The sequence below is a fragment of the Salvelinus sp. IW2-2015 genome, linkage group LG18 (genome assembly GCF_002910315.2).
Source record: "Salvelinus sp. IW2-2015 linkage group LG18, ASM291031v2, whole genome shotgun sequence".
NCBI classification, from domain to species: domain Eukaryota; kingdom Metazoa; phylum Chordata; class Actinopteri; order Salmoniformes; family Salmonidae; genus Salvelinus; species Salvelinus sp. IW2-2015.
In genome coordinates, this window is record NC_036858.1 from 42,733,411 (window position 1) to 42,753,333 (window position 19,923).

Below are 19,923 nucleotides of genomic sequence, written 5' to 3' on the forward strand. Positions count from 1 at the left end.
ATGTTGCTATGCTACAGCATACAATCCCTGTATCCATTGTATCATGTGATATCATATCTGATCATAGTCCATTCCCTMGCCTTTCCTGGAATGTGTCTAGTTTTGGAAATGTCTATTTTGGAAGAAATGCATAAATCTGCATACTGTAGTTGCTCTGGTGTACCTGAAGAATTTCAAAGCACCATAGAGAATAAAAAGGCGAGTTGTGTTTCTTCACCGGGACAAAATAATTTTGTGGAATTAAGCAGAAACCCCATTATTGGCCCATGAGACTGATAAAATTGGGGAGGGAAAGAGCCAAAGGGGGGAGGGGCGCAGAGTAAAATTCCTGATGGATATGATGAACAAAATGTTCCAGAGATGTGTTTGTCATACTGTTGAGTGGGAGCACATAGTTTTGTTTATAGAGTGAAAGTCTACTACGGGGGTGGTTCATATAAAATGTATGATAATATGCTCACTTGTATCATGATGGAGAGAATGTGCTAAAAAGACAGTCTCTCTGATGCAGTGCTGGTGTGGAACGTTGGTAAAGGTGGGACTTATCATATATGTGGAATTTGGAAATCCCTGGGGCTAGATTGTAAAATGTTATTTACAGAGTCCTAGATTATTGGAGGTCAACTGTATACCATGTTGTCCTCATAGTTGGAAGCAAAACCGTTTCCACATTTTATTTGAACTGACTTGCCTAGTTAAATAAAGGTAAGGACAAATTCTTATTTTCAATGACGGCCTAGGAACAGTGGGTTAACTGCCTTGTTCAGAGGCAGAACAACAGATTTTTACCTTGTCAGCTCGGGGATTCGATCTTGCAACCTTTCAGTTACTAGTCCAACGCTCTAACCACTAGGCTACCTGACGCATCCCACATGAAGTCCTAGCAGTTTAGAATCCTATACATCAGTATCTGTTCGATTCAGAAAACAAACTGCTCTATTCTGTTCGTTAGATAGGAAGTCCATCCAAAAATATGTAGATTTTTTTTTTCTTCACCCAAAAGACGACCTTCTTGGTTCTCTATTTTATTTGTATTATCTTGTGAAATGGTTAGAAGTGCCACAGCCAAGGGCTTTCATGAGAACTCTAGCTTGGCAGGGCTTTTCTTGCCATTAGACAAAGATAATATCCAAGACCAGTAACATGAGCCAAGGTCTTTAGTGAGAGAATGAAAAATGCAACTCAACAAGACACATTTGTTATACTGTAGGAATGGGTTTTATATCGTTGAAGCATTTTTTGGCTGCCAATACTGTAGTGGATTTGTTTTATTGGTTTCAATGAAGAATGCAGAGACATAGCAACTGGATTAAATTGAGACTTTTTTAATAAAGAAAATAGTAAGTCTTTTTTTTTCTTCCAAAACCTATGTTTGTAAGGTTTGTGGATAGGCCCCACAATCAGTGATGCTACATAGCATAATTATGTGCTTGCATGGCAGTTCATCAGCCCATATGTGGTGTGTAAACAACGGGGATGGATAATTTAGCCTAACTCTGACCAGATATTTGAGTTATGTTGTATAGGCTACATTTTCAAAGGTTCAATAAATCTTATCTTTGCAATTTGAATTGACCAGAGCAGTCAAATGTGCTTATAAATAGATATAATCATTATTCATGTTTACATGGGGCCCTCTAATAACTGCAAAAATATTTATCCTCATCTTCATATTGTTGGCCCAAAGTAAGATTGTGAACTATTCTTTATGCTCCACTTCACTTTCCATATTTGTATTTTGATTATAGTATGTTTGAGACACTCAGTGATGCTTGAAGGGCCATCCACTCAACCATCAGTGGTCTTTAAGAGTCTATCATACTGGAGTGAAAATGCACATGTTCAACTAGCACTGCCCAACAGGTGTTTCAGACTGGCTCTGGAAAGTCTGTCGGTCAGTTTGGAGGATGCCAAGCAGGCCTACACTTCCCAAACATATGGAAGAATTTTGACATTTCCTCTATGAATAATGTACTGGATTAAGATAGAAAATTGCAGAATGAAGGRTGTGTTCTTCATTGAAATAGTGTTCATTAACTAGGATTCAGCCACAATCTTTTTCTTGAGCGGTTGATCAGGGGGCCGGAACATAATTACGAATAATTTGTAGACTGCAAAAAAGCCCAAACTGATATAATATTTGACTAAAACAATCATTTCAAACCTTGCTTACATTTGTATATGATCACGTGAAAAAGCATTTGTCCCTTTTCCCCACTCATATTTTTGATACTGAATTATCAGATCTTCAATTTATTTAAAAAACAAAGTTATGCAACACCCAATGTCCCTGTGTGAAAAGGTAAATGCCCCCTTACACTCAATAACTGGTTGTGCCACCTTTTAGCTGCAATGACTAAAACCAAACGCTTTCTGTAGTTGTTGATCAGTCTCTCACGTCGCTGTGGAGGATTTTTGTCCCACTCTTCCATGCAGAACTGCTGTAACTCAGCGACATTTGTGAGTTTTTAAGTATGAACTTCTCGTTTCAAGTCCTGCTACAACGTCTCAATTGGGATTAGGTCTGGACTTTGACTAGGCCATTCCAAAACTTCAAATGTGTTCATTTTAGCCATTTTAATGTAGACATTAGACATGATTGTGTGTTTTGGATCATTGTCTTGCTGCGTGACCCAGCTGCGCTTCAGCTTCAGCTCCCAGATGGATGACCTGACATTCTCCTGTAGAAGTCTCTGATACGTTGGAGAATTCATGGTTCCTTCTATTTCATGGTTCCTTCTATTAAGGCAAGTCATCCAGGTTCTGAGGCAGCAAAGCATCCCCAAACCATCACACTACAACCACCATACTTGACTCTTGGTATGAGGTTCTTACAGTGGAATGCAGTTTGGTTTTCGCCAGGCATGATGGGACCCACGTCATCCAAAAAGTTATACTTTTGAATCATCTGTCCATAGAATATTCTTCCAAAGGTCTTGATGATCATCCAGGTGCTTTTTGGAAAACTTTGGATGACATGGGCTCCATTATGCCAAAAACCAAACATACTTTTACCACCATGTGAAGTTCATCGTAACTTATTTCATCTTGAGCCTAATAAACTGCATGCTTTCCTGAGTCGTAGTGAGAGGACCACAAAACATATCATTGCGTGAATCTAAGTTCCCATCAGGTCTGTCATTAKATTTTTTTATTAGACTTTATTCACATAACCAGGTTTCCATCCAAACRTTTTATCGACATGGACATCTGCTCAAAGCATATTGTCTCTCTCTGCATGGGTTCCCATGTGAGGTTTGGAGGTCCTTGCATAACCACTGGAGTCAATGAAGAACATGGAGCAGCTTCATACTGTATGAGGGAACATTCATAGGGTGCTCACGTGTCCAAGACAGTCTGAGTTCATTCCTTTTCCACCTAAAAACACGAGCCCCTGGTACGCGTTAAAACAAATAATCACGACAGGACCTTTGTGAAAACAAGGAAATTGAAGGACAAGGACAGATCTCTGTGTTTTGGAGATGGATGGTTTTCTGAGATTTTAGTTTCTAATGTAAACCACCAGTCAGCAGGTCTCCATTAGGCGATGCAGATGGTTCATGTTTCTCATGGCTGAACTGTTTGATCCCCAGTCTATGTTCAGGAAGTTATGTGACGGTGAGCGGCCTCATGAGCGTGTGGACGATGCCTGTAGTACCTCAGAATAACACACTCTTTCCTCTCTGACTTTTTTTTTTTTTGCTCTTTCTTTTTTTGTTTCACATTCATGCATATGCTCCTGGTTACGATGGGTAGCTTTGTCAAAGGGCTCTCACATAGATTGCAGCTGACACTTTTCACGTGTTCCTAAGCCAACAACACCCAGTCCACTTTCAGAAAATATGGAGATGTTGGCTTTTTTTGTCACAGAGTACATTTGTTTCAMTAAGCTTATATCAAAAGCCATGTTTTCGCTGGATCATACCATTTCTGGTTGATTTCTCCCCAAAATGTGTAGATCGTAGACCTCTCTTCATAGGTGCGTGCTCTCCAAAGTCAGCATGGCAAGAGGTTTGAGGAGGTGTAGGGCAGTAGAGGCAATGAGGCATTGTCCAAAGTTTAGACAAGCCTCGAGCCACATTRAATCAGCCATAAACACAGCAGACGTGTGAATTTTTCTGGCTAGTGCTTACTAGWACGTGGTCCTCATTTATACTGTTTATTTGAAGTGAGGCAGGATTTCTGTTATGTTTAAAATGACACGTGTTAAGATTTGTATATATCAATGTGTACCAAGTTATCTGTCATGTAAAATTGGTCATTTAAACGGACTACAGTATAGGCAGTCTCAAGAAGAAGCATTATGGTGTTATTGTTTTCCTGATCTCCATTTTTGTTCAGTATATTAAACATAGATATGTAATGACACTTTCTTTTTCCTTTTATTGAATATGACCAATATCTGTTTCAGGTCATGGATGAAACCAAAACACAGATAGCGTGGCCTTCCAAATTGAAGATCGGAGCCAAGTCCAAAAAAGGTGAATGTTGTCTGTTTTGATTCTACAACAACAGTTCAGCGGTGGTTATATCAAAAGTAACAGAACATCCTTCTTGTTAACTGCTCTACATTTGACTCCAATGTTGCTTTTTCATTACCGGATGTAAGTCTTAAGTTTTGTTTTTGGAAGATATTTGCTGATGTCTGTACATGAAGACTATAAATCAGTTAATTTGCAATGACAACATAGGTTTGTTAGTTTTAGCGCTGAATGACCCCCCTAAGTCATTTTTATAATCGAGAAGAATCAGTGTTTTATTTTTAACTGAAAGAATGTGCTTAGTGAAGTAATCAGTGGTGGAAAAAGTACTCCTTTGTCATACTTGAGTAAAGATGCCATAATAGAAAATGACTCAAGTAAAAGTGAAAGTCACCCAGTAAAATACTACTAGAGTAAAAGTATCTGGTTTTAAATGTACTTAGGTACAGTGGTAGAAAAAGTACTCAATTGTCATACTTGAGTAAAAGTTATACACCAAATGTCTTGTTTTTTAAATTTTATTTATGGACAGACGGGCACACTCTGACACTTGGACATAATTTACAAATGCAGTATTTGTGTTTAGTGAGTCTGCCAGATCAGAGGCAGTAGGGATGACACAGTTATAGGTGCATGAATTGTACCATATTGCTGCCCTGCCTGAGCATTTGAAATGTAACGAGTACTTTTGGGTGTCGGGGAAAGTACATATTTTCTTTAGGAATGTAGTGGAGAAAAAGTTGTCAAAAATATCATAAGTAAAGCACAGATACTATTTTTTTAAATATTTTTATTTTATTTTTAATTTAATTATCCCCRTTTCTCCCCAATTTTTCGTGGTATCCAATCGCTAGTAATTACTATCTTGTCTCATCGCTACAACTCCCGTACGGGCTCGGGAGAGATGAAGGTCGAAAGCCATGCATTGGAAGCCAGCCACACCAATGTGTCGGAGGAAACACCGTGCACCCGCCCCCCCCTCGGTTAGTGTGCACTGCGCCCGGCCCGCCACAGGAGTCGCTGGAGCGCGATGAGACAAGGATATCCCTACCGGCCAAACCCTCCCTAACCCGGACGACGCTATGCCAATTGTGCGTCGCCCCACGGACCTCCCGGTCGCGGCCGCGAACCCAGAGACTCTGGTGGCGCAGCTAGCACTGCGATGCAGTGCTCTAGACCACTGCGCCACCCGGGAGGCCCCGTACAGATACTATTTAAGTTAAAATACTTAAGTACTTAAAGTACTACTTTTAAGTACTTTACACCACTGGAAGTAATTATAGAGGGGACATGTATATCAAAGTCGCAGCAGCATTCATCGTTTCACCACTTACTTTAAAAACATTTATGTTTAAAGATGAAAGCTTCTACTTTTCTCTCTGGTCAGTAATTTCAGAGTTTGCCATTCTGGTCAGAATTTGCACCAATTTGTGAGTTTGTACGAGGGATGTTGAGTTAGGAGTTATCTGCATGTAATGTCTGAAGTTCCAGTGCACTGCCAATAAAATACTACTGCTATTTAAAGCTTGTTTGGGGGGGGGGTTTCGACATGCCCCCTTTGTTGACCCCAATGGAATGCCAGTGTGCATGAAGATGTGAAATCCCAAAACAACTTCCTGAACTTGACCCAGAAGTTGAAGTTTACACTGGAATGTTTTTAGGGCTGACCCCATTTAGTCGATTGTTTCGTCAATAGGCTGTTGGTCGACCCAGATTTTTTTGTTGTCAAGTGTATATATATGTTTTTAAATGATGGCACATGAGACACCTGTCTGATTCACGCCTGTCTCAGTGGACTAATCCATTGTGAAGGCCGCAGGGATGGCACACCAGTATCACCAGTAGTACATTTACCGTTAATTCCCATAATTTCGAATCATCAATGTTTATTTGGTTACTGTAATTTCTGTTAGTGCATTCAATATATTATTATTACCGTCTTACCGTTGTCATTGTACTGTAGGAGTGGACACGTCGTTTGCAGAGCGCACAACCTAGGCTATAAGTTTTGGTTTATTTCATTCCATTTACAATTTGTCAATGTGTTCATTGTCTTTTTGTTTGGAGCGCTCCTGTCCATCTGGAGTAAGGACACGCACCTGATTACGCATATAACTAGGCCTAGGCTACCTGGCCTGCTCACAAATGTAGGCCTATAAATGTGCCCATTTGAGGATCTGATACTATTTCTGATTGTCTTAACTCACCATCACTGTGGAGCTTTTCAAAGTATTTTTTCTTTGCCTCAAACAGCAAGTCAACAAAGCCCGTTTTTATATCCATTGAGAAAGGCTACATTGTAAACTATTGTCAATTTGAAAAGTCTTCATGCTCTGATTTGGTGGAAAGATCATAAAATAGTCCTACCTGATTACTTCGTATCCCTTGCGCAAATAGCCTACAGCTGTGTGTCCGAGCTCACTGGCAGGGAAACTGAGGGCCCAGCATATTTTATAGAATGTTGCAAGTTTGCTAGCATGAGCTTTGGGCTGCACCAATTAATACAATAGTTAATACAATGTTTCAAGTTCCTTGCAGACAGGCCATGCTTAGCTAATGTGATTTAATGGGTATTTATTTTTATCAGGATATTTTCAACCTGCTGGCTGCAATGTTTTTATTTGTTGGCTTTATGTAGACTAATTTACATGTTGGCAATGGCAATAGAAGTTTATTTTAGATTTGTATCGTTTTCATTTCGATAATTTTTWTTGACATCACATTGATTTTGAGATATGAAGACTTTATTAAATGAAATGTAACTGTTCCACGAAAATGTGCATATGAAAATAATAACTGGCATGTAGAAATGGTACAATATTGGCACTCCAAATGGAAAAGTTTGCAGAACGAGGAGGGTCGGGAACAGATTTTTGTTCTTCTGGTTAGGCTATATTGATCTCGGCTCCCTCCCTCTAGTAATTTGTGTGTCTTCATTTTTAATCGCAGTGCTTAAAGCATTAGAAAAACTCAGTAGCCTACAAATAGTTGATTTTATTGAAACACAGGTTGTGTTGTGTCTATGTAACCAGTGTGAAATGGCTAGCTAGTTAGCAGGGTGCGCTAATATCGTTTTCAATCGGTGAAGTCACTTGCTCTTGAGACCTTGAACTAGTGGTTTCCCTTGCTCTGCAAAAGCCGCGGGGCTTTTGTGGAGCGATAGGTAACGATGCTTCGTGGGAGGCAGTTGTTGTGTGCAGAGGGTCCCTGGTTCGAGCCCAGGTAGGGGCGGAAGCAAAACTGTTATATCTATATATTGAAAAATAAACGTTTTTAAAATGTTCACCAATCGATTGGTTGAAAGAACAGACCACTCTCGCTCGACTAAGATTTCTTTGAGTCGGGGACAGCCCTAAATCTTTTTAACAGCTCTTCTACTCCTAGTCAACCTCTTAAGCTCATTCACATTGGAAGAACAGTTTGTCCATTTATATTCAGCCCTATGATTTGTTGGCTATCAGCCTTTTAGTTTTATATATTCCAAAAGGAGGGGTATGAACAATGTCCAATAATATCTTCCAGTTATCTCATGGGTGTATGCACTGCATTTTTGTGCATTTGGAGGAAAAAATACATGTATTTGTGACCCTTTCTGCTTAACAGCTAGAGGGGAGAGAGTACTCTGTCTTCTAGGTACTGTAATCAACCCTGACATCTACCCACAATGACTGGATATCGTACACCTGTGAGTTTGAGCTGAGGTTAGCCATCAACACAACTACAGGAGACAAATTATGGGTACCCATGCCATTCTGCTTCTCCATTACGTTTAAATTTGAATCACCAGCTATCTGAAATTCAATCATTTTTAAATTGGGGGTTGTCAAAACTCAAACTATTTGTACCACTTTCTGGAATCATGAATATTCTGTCAGTGATTCATAGGAGAAACAGTATCTTAGGCTAATATTACACTTTACCAGAACATTTCACCATGAGAATAAATGGTCACTGTCCTTACACATTTATGTATGACCAGTGGGAAATGCTCTAACTATCCATCTTGAATTGACAGCATTGTAATGTATTTAACTCTTCTTTCCTACATTGTTTTATACTAGGTGTTACCCAAATGAACGATCAACTTCCTTCTGTAGAGAATATATGGTATAGTAAGCTTATCTGTGGTATTACAACAGTAGTCTATCAATTGTTCATTAATGACATCCAGGTATGAAAATGGAAGACTTCATTCATGGGTAGCTTTTTAAACACCGTTTTGCCCTTTATTCCTACACTCCACACATAGCCACAGAGTGGTGACTTGTCATACAGCGCCTTCAGAAAGTATTCATACCCCTTGATTTATTCCACATTTTGTTGTTACAGCCTGAATTCAGTAGGGATTAAATCGTTTTTTTCTCACCCATCTACACACACTATTTGACTTGGTGGGAGATTTTTCGACGTGCCCTTGGGCAGGGTGCTTGACCCTGGTTGTTTTAATATTCAATCAACATTATAAAAAAGTAAAGGGGTTTGAATACTTTATGAAGGCACTGTATACACCTGTAAAAAGTTGTCAATATAAAAAACGATAGAGCATATCCGCAGCGCCTAGGTCAGACCAAGCCTTGTGTTCAAGACAAAAGAAAGTATTTGGCCTACTCATTATGAAGTTGCGCAGCGAAATGTCACGCAACATACATCAGAACAACATTTGAAATGGCTACATACAGATTAGTCAACCTCCACACACTTAGGGAGGGTGAGTGTGGGGTTTGCTCAGGTAAGCTAAGTTTCTTGACAAATGAATACTATAAATCTCTCTTCGCGATGATATGACAAATTAAATGTTTCCAAGTTCGCGAAGCAGTGTTTACAATGTCTATGCACGTGTATAACGCTTGGCGCCATTCCTCTCCTGCTGAAGTGGACTATGGTCATGCTTGCACTTAAAGTTTAGGAAAACATATTCGTGTCCTGCCAGAGTGCTCAAAGGCAACACGTAGCCCAATCAAAGGTATAAGTGTAAATATGGCTTTATTCTCTTCTAATCAACACTACTCGGGGGAGTAGTCTAGATTCATGGCATTCGGTCAAGGCGCACGCTCTTTACACGCGGAAATCATTTTGAAAATGTTTCGCTTTTCGGGACAGCAGCACAACGATTAAACAGATATCAACTTCCAACTTTTTACGTTGGTTCAGCCCCCATTCTTTCCCCAATCTTTCTTTGTCATTTTGCGGATATTTTAAAAAGGTGTACCTTGAGCCAAATTCACTTAATTCCAAGCTTTTGAATGGTACTTTAGGGAAATGGGAGGCGAAAGAAACGTCCACCTGTTTAGGCGAGGTGCTGGCTAGCGGAGTAGAAAAGAAGAGAGCCGCATACTCTAGCAGCTCAGATGCAATAATTGAATAACCCAATATCCAACGCTTCGACAGASAAGCTGTCTTCTTCAGGGTATAATGACAAACACTGCGGGTCACTAGTTTTATATAGTGTCAAAGGGCACACACAAGTGTATGTAATCATAGCCGGATGTGGCCTGATATCATTGGTTAATTATAGATATAAAAATAACATACAAAAAGCGTGAATGATCGCATATGATCATAGATACAATTTGGCTACATAGGCCTACAAACATTTACAATGAATAGCAGAATCACAAGAATGGCTTCAGATCAAAGTCTACGTTGAGACCGAAGGGGGTAAGGGTCTTTAAATTACAGATCCAGGCAGCCTCTCGTTTTAACAATAAATTGTCAAGGTCACCACCTCTCCTAGGGAGGGTGACATGTTCAATGCCGATATAACATAGGGACAAAATCGAGTGGTTTGCTCCACTTTAGGCAAGCAGCACAAGTCCTCCCCCTACACAGATGAGATCCTTCTGACTTAGATAAATTGGATGGTAGTTATCTTGCCTTTCCAAAGTTTTAGAATCACAGGCCAACTCTCAGCTAATAACTTCTGAAACTTCCTATTCTGTTTTAAATGTGTACCAGTCAGGTTTTATTTGTTCAAAAGTCTGCTATATGTGTTCTAGATGATGTGTTAACTTACATTTCTTAGATCATAAAAAAACTTTGTGCTGCCTTATTTATAGACCTTTCCAAGGCTTATGACATTGTTGACCATTATGCTCTAATTCAAAGGCTGGCTCAAATAGGCCTGGATCGGGCTTCTTGCAAGTGTTTGAGAGTTATCTGTCAGATAGGACACAATGCGTGTTTTCTGATGGTGCCAAGTCTAGTTTCCTGTATATTGCTAAATGTGTACTGCAGGGGTTGGTATTGGGACCTGTTCGCTTTACTATTTATATAAATAATATTGGTCTATCTATTAAGTCTGTATGCAGACTACACTGTTATGTATGCCATTGCCCCAACTATTGACCATGCTATGTTTGAGCTGCAATCTGACTTTGTTGCCTTACAGAAAGCCCTGGTTGGTTTTAAACGTGTACTTAATGCGGGCAAGACTAAATATATGTATTCTAATTCTCGCAACTAAATATATGTATTCTAATTCTCGCAAAAAATTGCTGGTCTACATATTTATTCATTGCATTGTTCTCTCAACGATCGGATTCCCACCTATAAATATCTGGGCGTTTGGATTGAAAAAGATTTTCTGTTTTAAAAAGCATACGAATGAGCTAGTTAAAAAGCTACGATTTTAAAGTGGGCTTATTTTTTAGAAATAGATCTTGCCTCTCCCTAAATAGCAGGAAGCAGATTGTACAGTCAACTTTCCTGCCAGGTCTTGACTATGGTGACACCATTTACCAGATTGCAGCAGCCACTACTCTTAAACCTTTGGATGCTGTCTACCATAGCGCCCTTTGATTTATCACAGGTGACAGTTTTAATGCTCACCACTCTGTCCTGTATCAAAAGGTTGGCTGCTCCTCATTAAAGTCCTGTACATCACTTCATTATTCCCTTTTTGTTTACAAAGCTCCACTACACAAGCTTCCGACTTCCCTAACTTTGCTGTTAAAATATAAAAACATGAAATACCAAACCCATTCACAAGGTTGGTTTACTCTTGAGGTTCCTCGGGTCTTCACCGAACTAGGTAAATCCACTTTTTTAATTTTAAAGGAGCTCATTGCAGGAACCAACTACAAAATACAATACCATTGGATGTTCTGGTGCCGCTCAGGGAATTTTAAATATTGATTGGGGACCTTGTTATTAAGGAATGTAGTTGTTTTTCTTGAATATTTGTCTTGTGCTGTATTGTGACACAACCCGGGATTGAACACGGGTCTGTAGTGATGCCTCAAGCACTGCGATGCAGAGCCTTAGACCGCTGCACCACTCGGGAGGCCCTGGTCACTCCCTTTTAAGGCTAGGCACCACACCCTAATAGGATAATTTTTCCACTTAATCACAATCAACTTTTACCAGTTGAATGTAGACACAAGTATAATGCTTTTTTGTATATATGTTTTCCTGAAATAGTATACTAATACAGTGGCTTGCGAAAGTATTCACCCCCCCCTGGCATTTTTCTTATTTTGTTGCCTTACAACCTGGAATTAAAATGGATTAAAATATTTTTTTATTGTAAAACAAACAAGACAAAAAAACAGAACTTGAGTGTGCATAACTATTCACCCACCCATAGTCAATACTTTGTAGGGCCACATTTTGCAGCAATTACAGCTGCAAGTCTCTTGGGGTATGTCTCTATAAGCTTGGCATATCTAGCCACTGGGATTTTTGCCCATTCTTCAAGGCAAAACTGCTCCAGCTCCTTCAAGTTGGATGTGTTCCGCTGGTGTACAGCAATCTTTAAGTCATACCACAGATTCTCAATTGGATTGAGGTCAGGGCTTTGACTAGGCCATTCCAAGACATTTAAATGTTTCCCCTTAAACCACTCGAGTGTTGCTTTAGCAGTATGCTTAGGGTCATTGTCCTGCTGGAAGGTGAACCTCCATCCCAGTCTCAAATCACTGGAAGACTGAAACAGGTTTCCCTCAAGAATTTCTCTGTATTTAGCGCCATCCATTATTCCTTCAATTCTGACCAGTTTCCCAGTCCCTGCCGATGGAAGAACATCTCCACAGCATGATGCTGCCACCACCATGCCTCACTGTGGGGATGGTGTTCTCGGGTGATGAGAGGTGTTGGGTTTGCGCCAGACATAGCGTTTTCCTTGATGGCCAAAAAGCTAAATTTTAGTCTCATCTGACCAGAGTACCTTCTTCTATATGTATGGGGGAGTCTCCCACATGCCTTTTGGCGAACACCAAACATGTTTGCTTATTTTTTCTGACTGCTCTGTCATAATGCCCAGCTCTGTGGAGTGTATGGCTTAAATGGTCCTATGGACAGATACTCCAATCTCCACTGTGGAGCTTTGCAGCTCCTTCAGGGTTATCTTTGGTCTCTTTGTTGCCTCTCTGCTTAATTCCCTCCTTGCCTGGTCCATGAGTTTTGGTGGGCGGCCCTCTCTTGGCAGGTTTGTTGTGGTGCCCTATTCTTTAAATGTTTTAATAATGGATTTAATGGTGCTCCGTGGGATGTTCAAAGTTTCAAATATTTTTTTATAACCCAACCCTGATCTGTACTTCTCCACAACTTTGTCCCTGACCTGTTTGGAGAGCTCCTTGGTCATCATAGTACCGCTTGCTTGGTGGTGCCCCTTGCTTAACGGTGTTGCAGACTRTGGGGCCTTTCAGAACAGGTGTATATATARTGAGATCTTGTGACAGATCATGTGACACTTAGATTGCACACAGGTGGACTTTATTTATCTAATTATGTGACTTCTGAAGGTAATTGGTTGCACCAGATCTTATTTAGGGGCTTCATAGGAAAGGGGGTGAATACATATGCACGCACCACCTTTCTGTATTTTTTTTAAACAATAAAAAAAATTCACTTCACCAATTTGGACTATTTTTTGTATGTCCATTACATGAAGTCCAAATAAAAATCTATTTAAATTACAGGTTGTATTGCAACAAAATAGGAAAAATGCCAAGGGGGTGAATACTTCTGCAAGGCACTGTATATGCAATTTAGGTAATCTCATAAAACAGGAGCGTATTTGCATATCATGCAAACACATTTTTCTGGACACTAGATGAATTCAGCCTAAATATTTAGGTTTTATTTTGTTAAGACACTCCAGGACTGGATTTATACATAGCAGATTGTGGAATAGTTTTTTCATTTTTCTATCTGTAAAATAATAAATGTACGCTTTTAAAAAGAAAATGTAATTGCTAAAAGTGTTTTGACAGCATATCAACAATTCCCTTTGTTTACGTCTGGAGAATATGTCTAAGAATAACCACTTAGAAGTTGGTTAATGTAGATGCTTTTGAGACTGAGAAAAATGTTTTGGCATGTGGGAAGAGTGACTTTTGGGAAATGGCAGTTAAAGGGGCAATCTGCAGTTGCTACATCCATTTTTGGTTGCTAAATATTTCGTCAGGGCAAATCTGACATTTTTAAGTGGAAATCACAAATTGTAGAAGCCGTATTTAACCTCTAATACACTACAAGTTTGCATTTCCTGCAGTGCAGGAAAATGATCAGCAACAAAAGAGAGATCAAGCTTTTTACCGAAACAGGGTGAGGGAAAATACTTCATTGTTTCAGCTGCGGTGATTGCTGCTTTAAAGACCAAGTACAATGGATTTACACTACCAAACGCGAAACACCTATTAGACTCAATCAGTCACCATCTCTTCAAAGTAAGTTACTAATTAATGTATGTAGTCCAGTTTGTTACATTCTATGAAATTATGGATGCATGTCCATTTAAAAGTGGTTACAATTCCTGAAAGTTTGACAGTAGTATAAAACTTAAAACTAGTAAAATAAATGTATATTTAACTTTTTGACACTTATTTTTTTCTTCTTGAAAATACTCCTATTAATGGACCAAAATACCCCGCAAAAAAATCAAAATGGATAAGTAGATGCAAAAATGATATTTTAGCCTGTGGTGCCTGGCTTTAAATAATGGAAACCCATTCTGGAAAAAGTCATTAGCGTTGACGGTAGGCAGAGGGGGGTCAAATGTTTTCTTTTGTGTCAAGTGTCAACTTCCAAGACCTTTCTTCTCAGCTGTCATATTGTATGTATTTCTGAGTGTTTTGTGTGCCAAATTAAGACTTAAGGTGTTCATTTTCTATTCCACAATCAATCATAAGCGTACACGCGTCACACTTAAACAATGTGGGGGTGTTTAACATCACACATAGCAACACTAATTTAGCCCCCTAATGTAATGAGTGCCAGATGGGTAGGGGAGCGGAAGGCCAACACCCTCTGCTGGTCTCTAGTCACAGCTGTGTGTTTGGAACGTTTCCTGAAACCAAAGCTGTGAGGGTCTTTTCTAATACTGCTGTGTTTTTACTTTGTTTTTCTGTCTCAGACGGCACCCACTCCTATCGTGATGTAACCCATTGTGGACTTGAGAGGCTTTTGGGTTGTTTTTGTGGGGAACAAAATATCGTCTCACAGCTGTTTTTTCACCCTTCTGTGATCTCACCTCAGRGTTGAAGCCACGAAGGTCCCATGTCACACTGACGAGATCCACACAGCCTTCCACTGCTCCCACAATCCCCCCCATAGGCCCGTAAAACGTGGAGCACAGAGGCTCCTAAACGCTTCCCTGCAGCAGCATTCCAGAGCCTAGCCAACCCAGATCTCTCCTCAGTGGGGATCAGGGCCAGTTCATGTGCTTTCCCCTTACTTTTTGTTTTGTGACTCTTTAAAAAAAAAAAAAAAAAAATCTTACCTTTATTTAATTAGGCAAGTCAGTTAAGAACAAATTCTTATTTTCAATGACGGCCTAGGAACTGCCTTGTTCAAGGGCAGAACGACAGATTTTTACCTTGTCAGCGCCGGGATTCCATCTTGCAACCTTTCGGTTACTAGTCCAACGCTCTAACCACTAGGCTACCTGCCGCCCCAAACTCTATGGAGAGTTTCTGTTTGGTTTATGTAATTGGAGTTTGTTGTGGTGTTAGGCCTATACAGCGCAGTATAACACACTGTTCTGTTTCTTTCAGTGATTACCTACATTTCCATGTACTATTCTGTTTAACAGTATAGGCTTTTATCTGCATTTTCTTGCTCAACAGCTCTAAAATCTCTAAACCCAACAAATGTCAATAGGTTAAAAAATGTCCGTAAGTAAACTCTAAATAGAAATATTTTCTTCTGTAGGAGTACAGTAAATCTGAGCTATTTGTGGGGGGAGGGGGATTCTTGGAAGGAGCTTAACTGACTTCCTGCCCTTCCATACAGTCAACACAGGGGGCTCCTAGGACCTGGCTCGCCGCACGGCCAAATGGACTCTACAGTCATGAGCATTGAGCATACTTCCAGCTGTTTTTATCGACACAAGATAGTTAAACGGAAACGCACCCTAGCAGGCAGTTGTTGTGTCTATTTTCTATGCAAACTTTCTAAATGTCGGGGGGGGGGGATTACACATTTGATCCAACATTGCTGTGTAACAGCCCATAATGAGAGTTGGCACATCTGAAATTAGCATTTACCTCAACAGTGTTTTGTCTGATGTCATAATCATGAATGCCATCAATGCATTCTCCTGATGTATAGTCTTGGGAAAAGGTGATAATATAATCTCTTCATAACCTCTTTCTGTCTCCTTTTGTTCTCTCCGTACCTCAATCTCAACCTCTCCATCACGTCTCTCCCTTCAGATCCGCACATTAAGGTTTGTGGAAAGAGAGACAATGTGAGGGAAGCCAAAGACCGAATCATGTCAGTCCTCGACACAAAGGTGCGTATGAATGATGGAAAGGTGTTTGTTTTGTTCTCATGGCAACACCAACACTGACATCGGTAATTTATCAACTAGGGGATGGTAGTCACAGATGTATCCAGTGAGTGTCTCTGGCTGTCATTTCATGCTCTAGGAAACCTTGGTTTACTTCCTAATTGGTTCTGTTTCAATTTGAGTGGCTTGGTAACACACTGAGAAATGGAGTGATGGAGGCAAAGTGAGATGGATGGAGAGTAAGGGGCCCTGTGGATCTCACTGAGGTGGCAGGGGTCCACCATTTTAGAAAATAACTCCCTTCTACATCTTTCCCAGTCCATTCCTCTCTCTCACACCTTATTTGGCTCACTCACTCCATCTCCAACAGAGTTCAAATGACAGGCGGCTTTCTCAGACGTATGATATGAATTGCCACCAAGATGGCCAGTACTTAATTTCCTGAGTGTGTATTGGCTCGGCATGGTGCATATCCTGTCTCTATGGCAACCAACATCCAAAATGGGCACACCATAGCACCCCCTGTGGGCAGGTTTTATCCTAACACTCTAAACAAGTATTTTCTCTGCACAGTCACACATGATTGCCTACATAAAGGGGATACCTAGTCAGTTGTCCAACTGAATGTATTCACATATTGCACCCCAATGAGTTCAACATGAAACAACCATGATTAGTCGGCATTCTATAGCAATGGATTTGTCGAATGAAACTTTTTGAAATATTTAACATACTTTTAGGCTCATCTGCTTTAGCTCTCTGTGTAATTAGCCATCTGAAAGGGTTTATGTTTGATATGATTGGTTATAGTCCTCATGCCTCTCTAAGTGGAGCTTCTCATGGTGGAACCATCTGCCTGGCAGTGGTGTCGGACCAGAGCCAGGGTCTTGGTGGAAGAGATGCATCCTATTTGTCTTCGGCTTATTACGCGAGGGGCATTCAAGATGTGTCAATATTCACAATATTGCCATGGTTTACATATATGTGGTATAGAATTGAATATTTATGCATGTAAGATTTCTATCGTATCATTCACTAAGTATTATTAAGTACATTGTCTGGCAGGCCATGCTTAAGATGAGTGTCTCCCCCTCCTTCCTCTCCTCCAGCAGACTAACAGGGTAAKCCTTAAGATGAGTGTCTCCCCCTCCTTCCTCTCCAGCAAACTAACAGGTTAACCCTTAAGATGGTCTCCCCCTCCTTCCTCTCCTCCAGCAAACTAACAGGGTAACCCTTAAGATGGTCTCCCCCTCCTTCCTCTCCTCCAGCAAACTAACAGGGTAACCCTTAAGATGAGTGTCTCCCTCTCCTTCCTCTCCTCCAGCAAACTAACAGGGTAACCCTTAAGATGAGTGTCTCCCTCTCCTCCAGCAAACTAACAGGGTAACCCTTAAGATGAGTGTCTCCCCCTTCTTCCTCTCCTCCAGCAGACTAACAGGGTAACCCTTAAGATGGACGTGTCCCACACAGAGCACTCCCACGTCATCGGCAAGGGAGGCAACAACATCAAGAAGGTGATGGAGGACACGGGTTGCCACATCCACTTCCCCGACTCCAACCGCAACAATCAGGCGGAGAAGAGCAACCAGGTACGGAGAGATACACCACTGTATATGTTCAGTTAACAATGTACACAGGATCTGATAGACTGAATACGAATGAATGTGCTGTGCCATCATTAACCACATTTGTGTGGGACTGTCAAAGGTTCTCTATTTGCACAGGCTTTATTCACCTGTATTTACTATTTTAACCACATATTAAACTGGTTTGTTCTCATTTGAGTATGTCCCATTTGTTAGTTGCTAGAGTGGCTTTAAATGACCATGTTGCTGTAATTGGTTGTTTTGATTGGCTGTGCCGTAGGAAGCCAGTGTGTTTGGGCTGGATTGGATAGACAAGCAGTTGGAAGCGGCTGTAATTTCCATTTACATACACCTCTGGAGGAGGCAAGCTGCCAATCTCTTCGCATGTGTCATGCAATCACACACCAAACTTTGCAAGCTATCCCTTACCTTAAACACCTTGTACCTCAAACCCAGTGTGTGGGCATGCATTTGCGTGAGGAGGAAGTGCTGACCCAAACTAGATGGTAACAGCTGGTCTCAAATACTGAGGCTTAATTTGTTCAGAAGTGCTGATTAAAGTTGGCAGAAGTTATGGTTCTTTGGGTCAGCGCTTGCCTTACTCCATTATGGTGAGTTACAGATGAAAGGCTTGAAAAGGAAGAGAGGAGGAGAGAGATTACCGCTCCACTGGCAGGATATCTAATGAAGGCATTTATCTCCTTTTTAGATTTCTGTCGCAATTATTTTAATTGCAGGCACGCATTCAGGATGTGAAGTGTTGAAAGGCAATTTTTGAAATTACGGGTTGGGGTTTTTAAATATGGTAAAAGCCTACAAACCATTTTTCTCTTCATGATGTTATTCTGATTGGGTTTTGATAAAAACATAACATAAGCTATGGAAATTAGAATGACCGGACCAAATGGAAATATTTTTATTTTTCAGTTTTAGATTCCAGTTTTGATGTAACCYTAATAGCTAAACTATAACAATGACTTCTGTCGCTCCTTCTGAACAGGTGTCCATTGCAGGTCAGCCAGGAGGGGTAGAGGCAGCTCGCGCCAAAATCAGGGTAAGTTGGATGTCATTTCTATGAAGGTCTCTGAGGTCTGAACTATAGAACTCGGAACAGGCTGTTATATTGTAAGCCWGTGTCACTACAGTCATCCTTTAGTTGTCCTATAACTGCATGTGATAGCTGTGGAGCCTGTGAACTCGGAGGTAATGCTCTGGCCGTAGCCCATGTGGCACAGGGCACATAGGAAACAGTTCAAACCCAGCACAGGGTGCGTCTGGCCTTGTAGAGTGTGCTCGGCTCGCCTCAGATTCGGCTCCAGCTCAGAGGGCGGTGGGCCATTCCGCTCGTGTGAGCCTCTGCTGTCCAGACCTTCCTTGTGTTTRGCCGCCATCACAATTCTTCACACGCATGTGCTTTTTTTCCAAGTGTACCAAGACAAATAAGCTCAATGAGAGAGGAAAGAAAGAGGGAGAAGAAAGTAGAGCGCAAGAGTGCGAGCACACGTGATTGTGTTTTCACAGACAACAGGGAGCAACCGAGTTCATGCACTTCCTTGATTAAAAAAAGTTAACCAATTGAATTTAGAAGTAATGTTTGAGCATACCATTGTTGTAGGAAGGGGTTTAGAAAATAAGCTGTAATAGCGACATGAATCCTCTCCTCCCAAAGCCAAACACTAGCAGCCATACTCCCAGTCCACCCAATCACTCAGCAACCCTCTTTTCAAACAGCAGCCCAGCTACTGCCCACTACCCAAACCTGTACACTGGACTTACTCATACCACTTAGTACAACTACTCACCAACCATAGGACATCTGTACAGCCACCCCACATACAGTATTAACACCTGCCCAGCGACCCTCCACTCCTTCACCCAAATACAAGCCCTACTTTGTTTCGCACTGATATCCATGTTGGCTGCCATAAGAAATGAATGAAAAGGAACAAATCACTGTCAGTTGCCACTTTGATATAAACCTTTCATAGTTTGTTTGCTCCGGATCTGCCTCTGTACTGTTTGGGTTAAAAGTAAATGGTCCTGGGTGGCCTCACCCCTCTCTGCCTGTGACCAAAACAGTGATTGGATGGGTTTTTACCTTCGCTATAGTTTGTTTGTGCCAGGT

The 19,923-nt window shown here is 40.8% G+C and overlaps 1 protein-coding gene across 7 annotated transcripts in view; it reads left to right on the forward strand.

Moving 5' to 3' along the window:
- Positions 1–19,923, forward strand: part of LOC111977842 (protein bicaudal C homolog 1-B) — a 75,336-nt gene that overhangs the window by 35,212 nt on the left and 20,201 nt on the right. For 4 of the 7 annotated variants that reach the window (XM_024007567.2, XM_024007564.2, XM_024007565.2 and 1 more), the window contains exons 3-6: positions 4,412–4,481; positions 16,136–16,215; positions 17,640–17,801; positions 18,799–18,852. In XM_024007567.2, coding sequence (XP_023863335.1) covers positions 4,412–4,481; positions 16,136–16,215; positions 17,640–17,801; positions 18,799–18,852 — 366 coding nt within the window. The remainder of the gene's footprint in view (positions 1–4,411; positions 4,482–16,135; positions 16,216–17,639; positions 17,802–18,798; positions 18,853–19,923) is intronic. The other 3 variants (XM_024007569.2, XM_024007568.2, XM_024007563.2) reach the window with 1 other exon arrangement.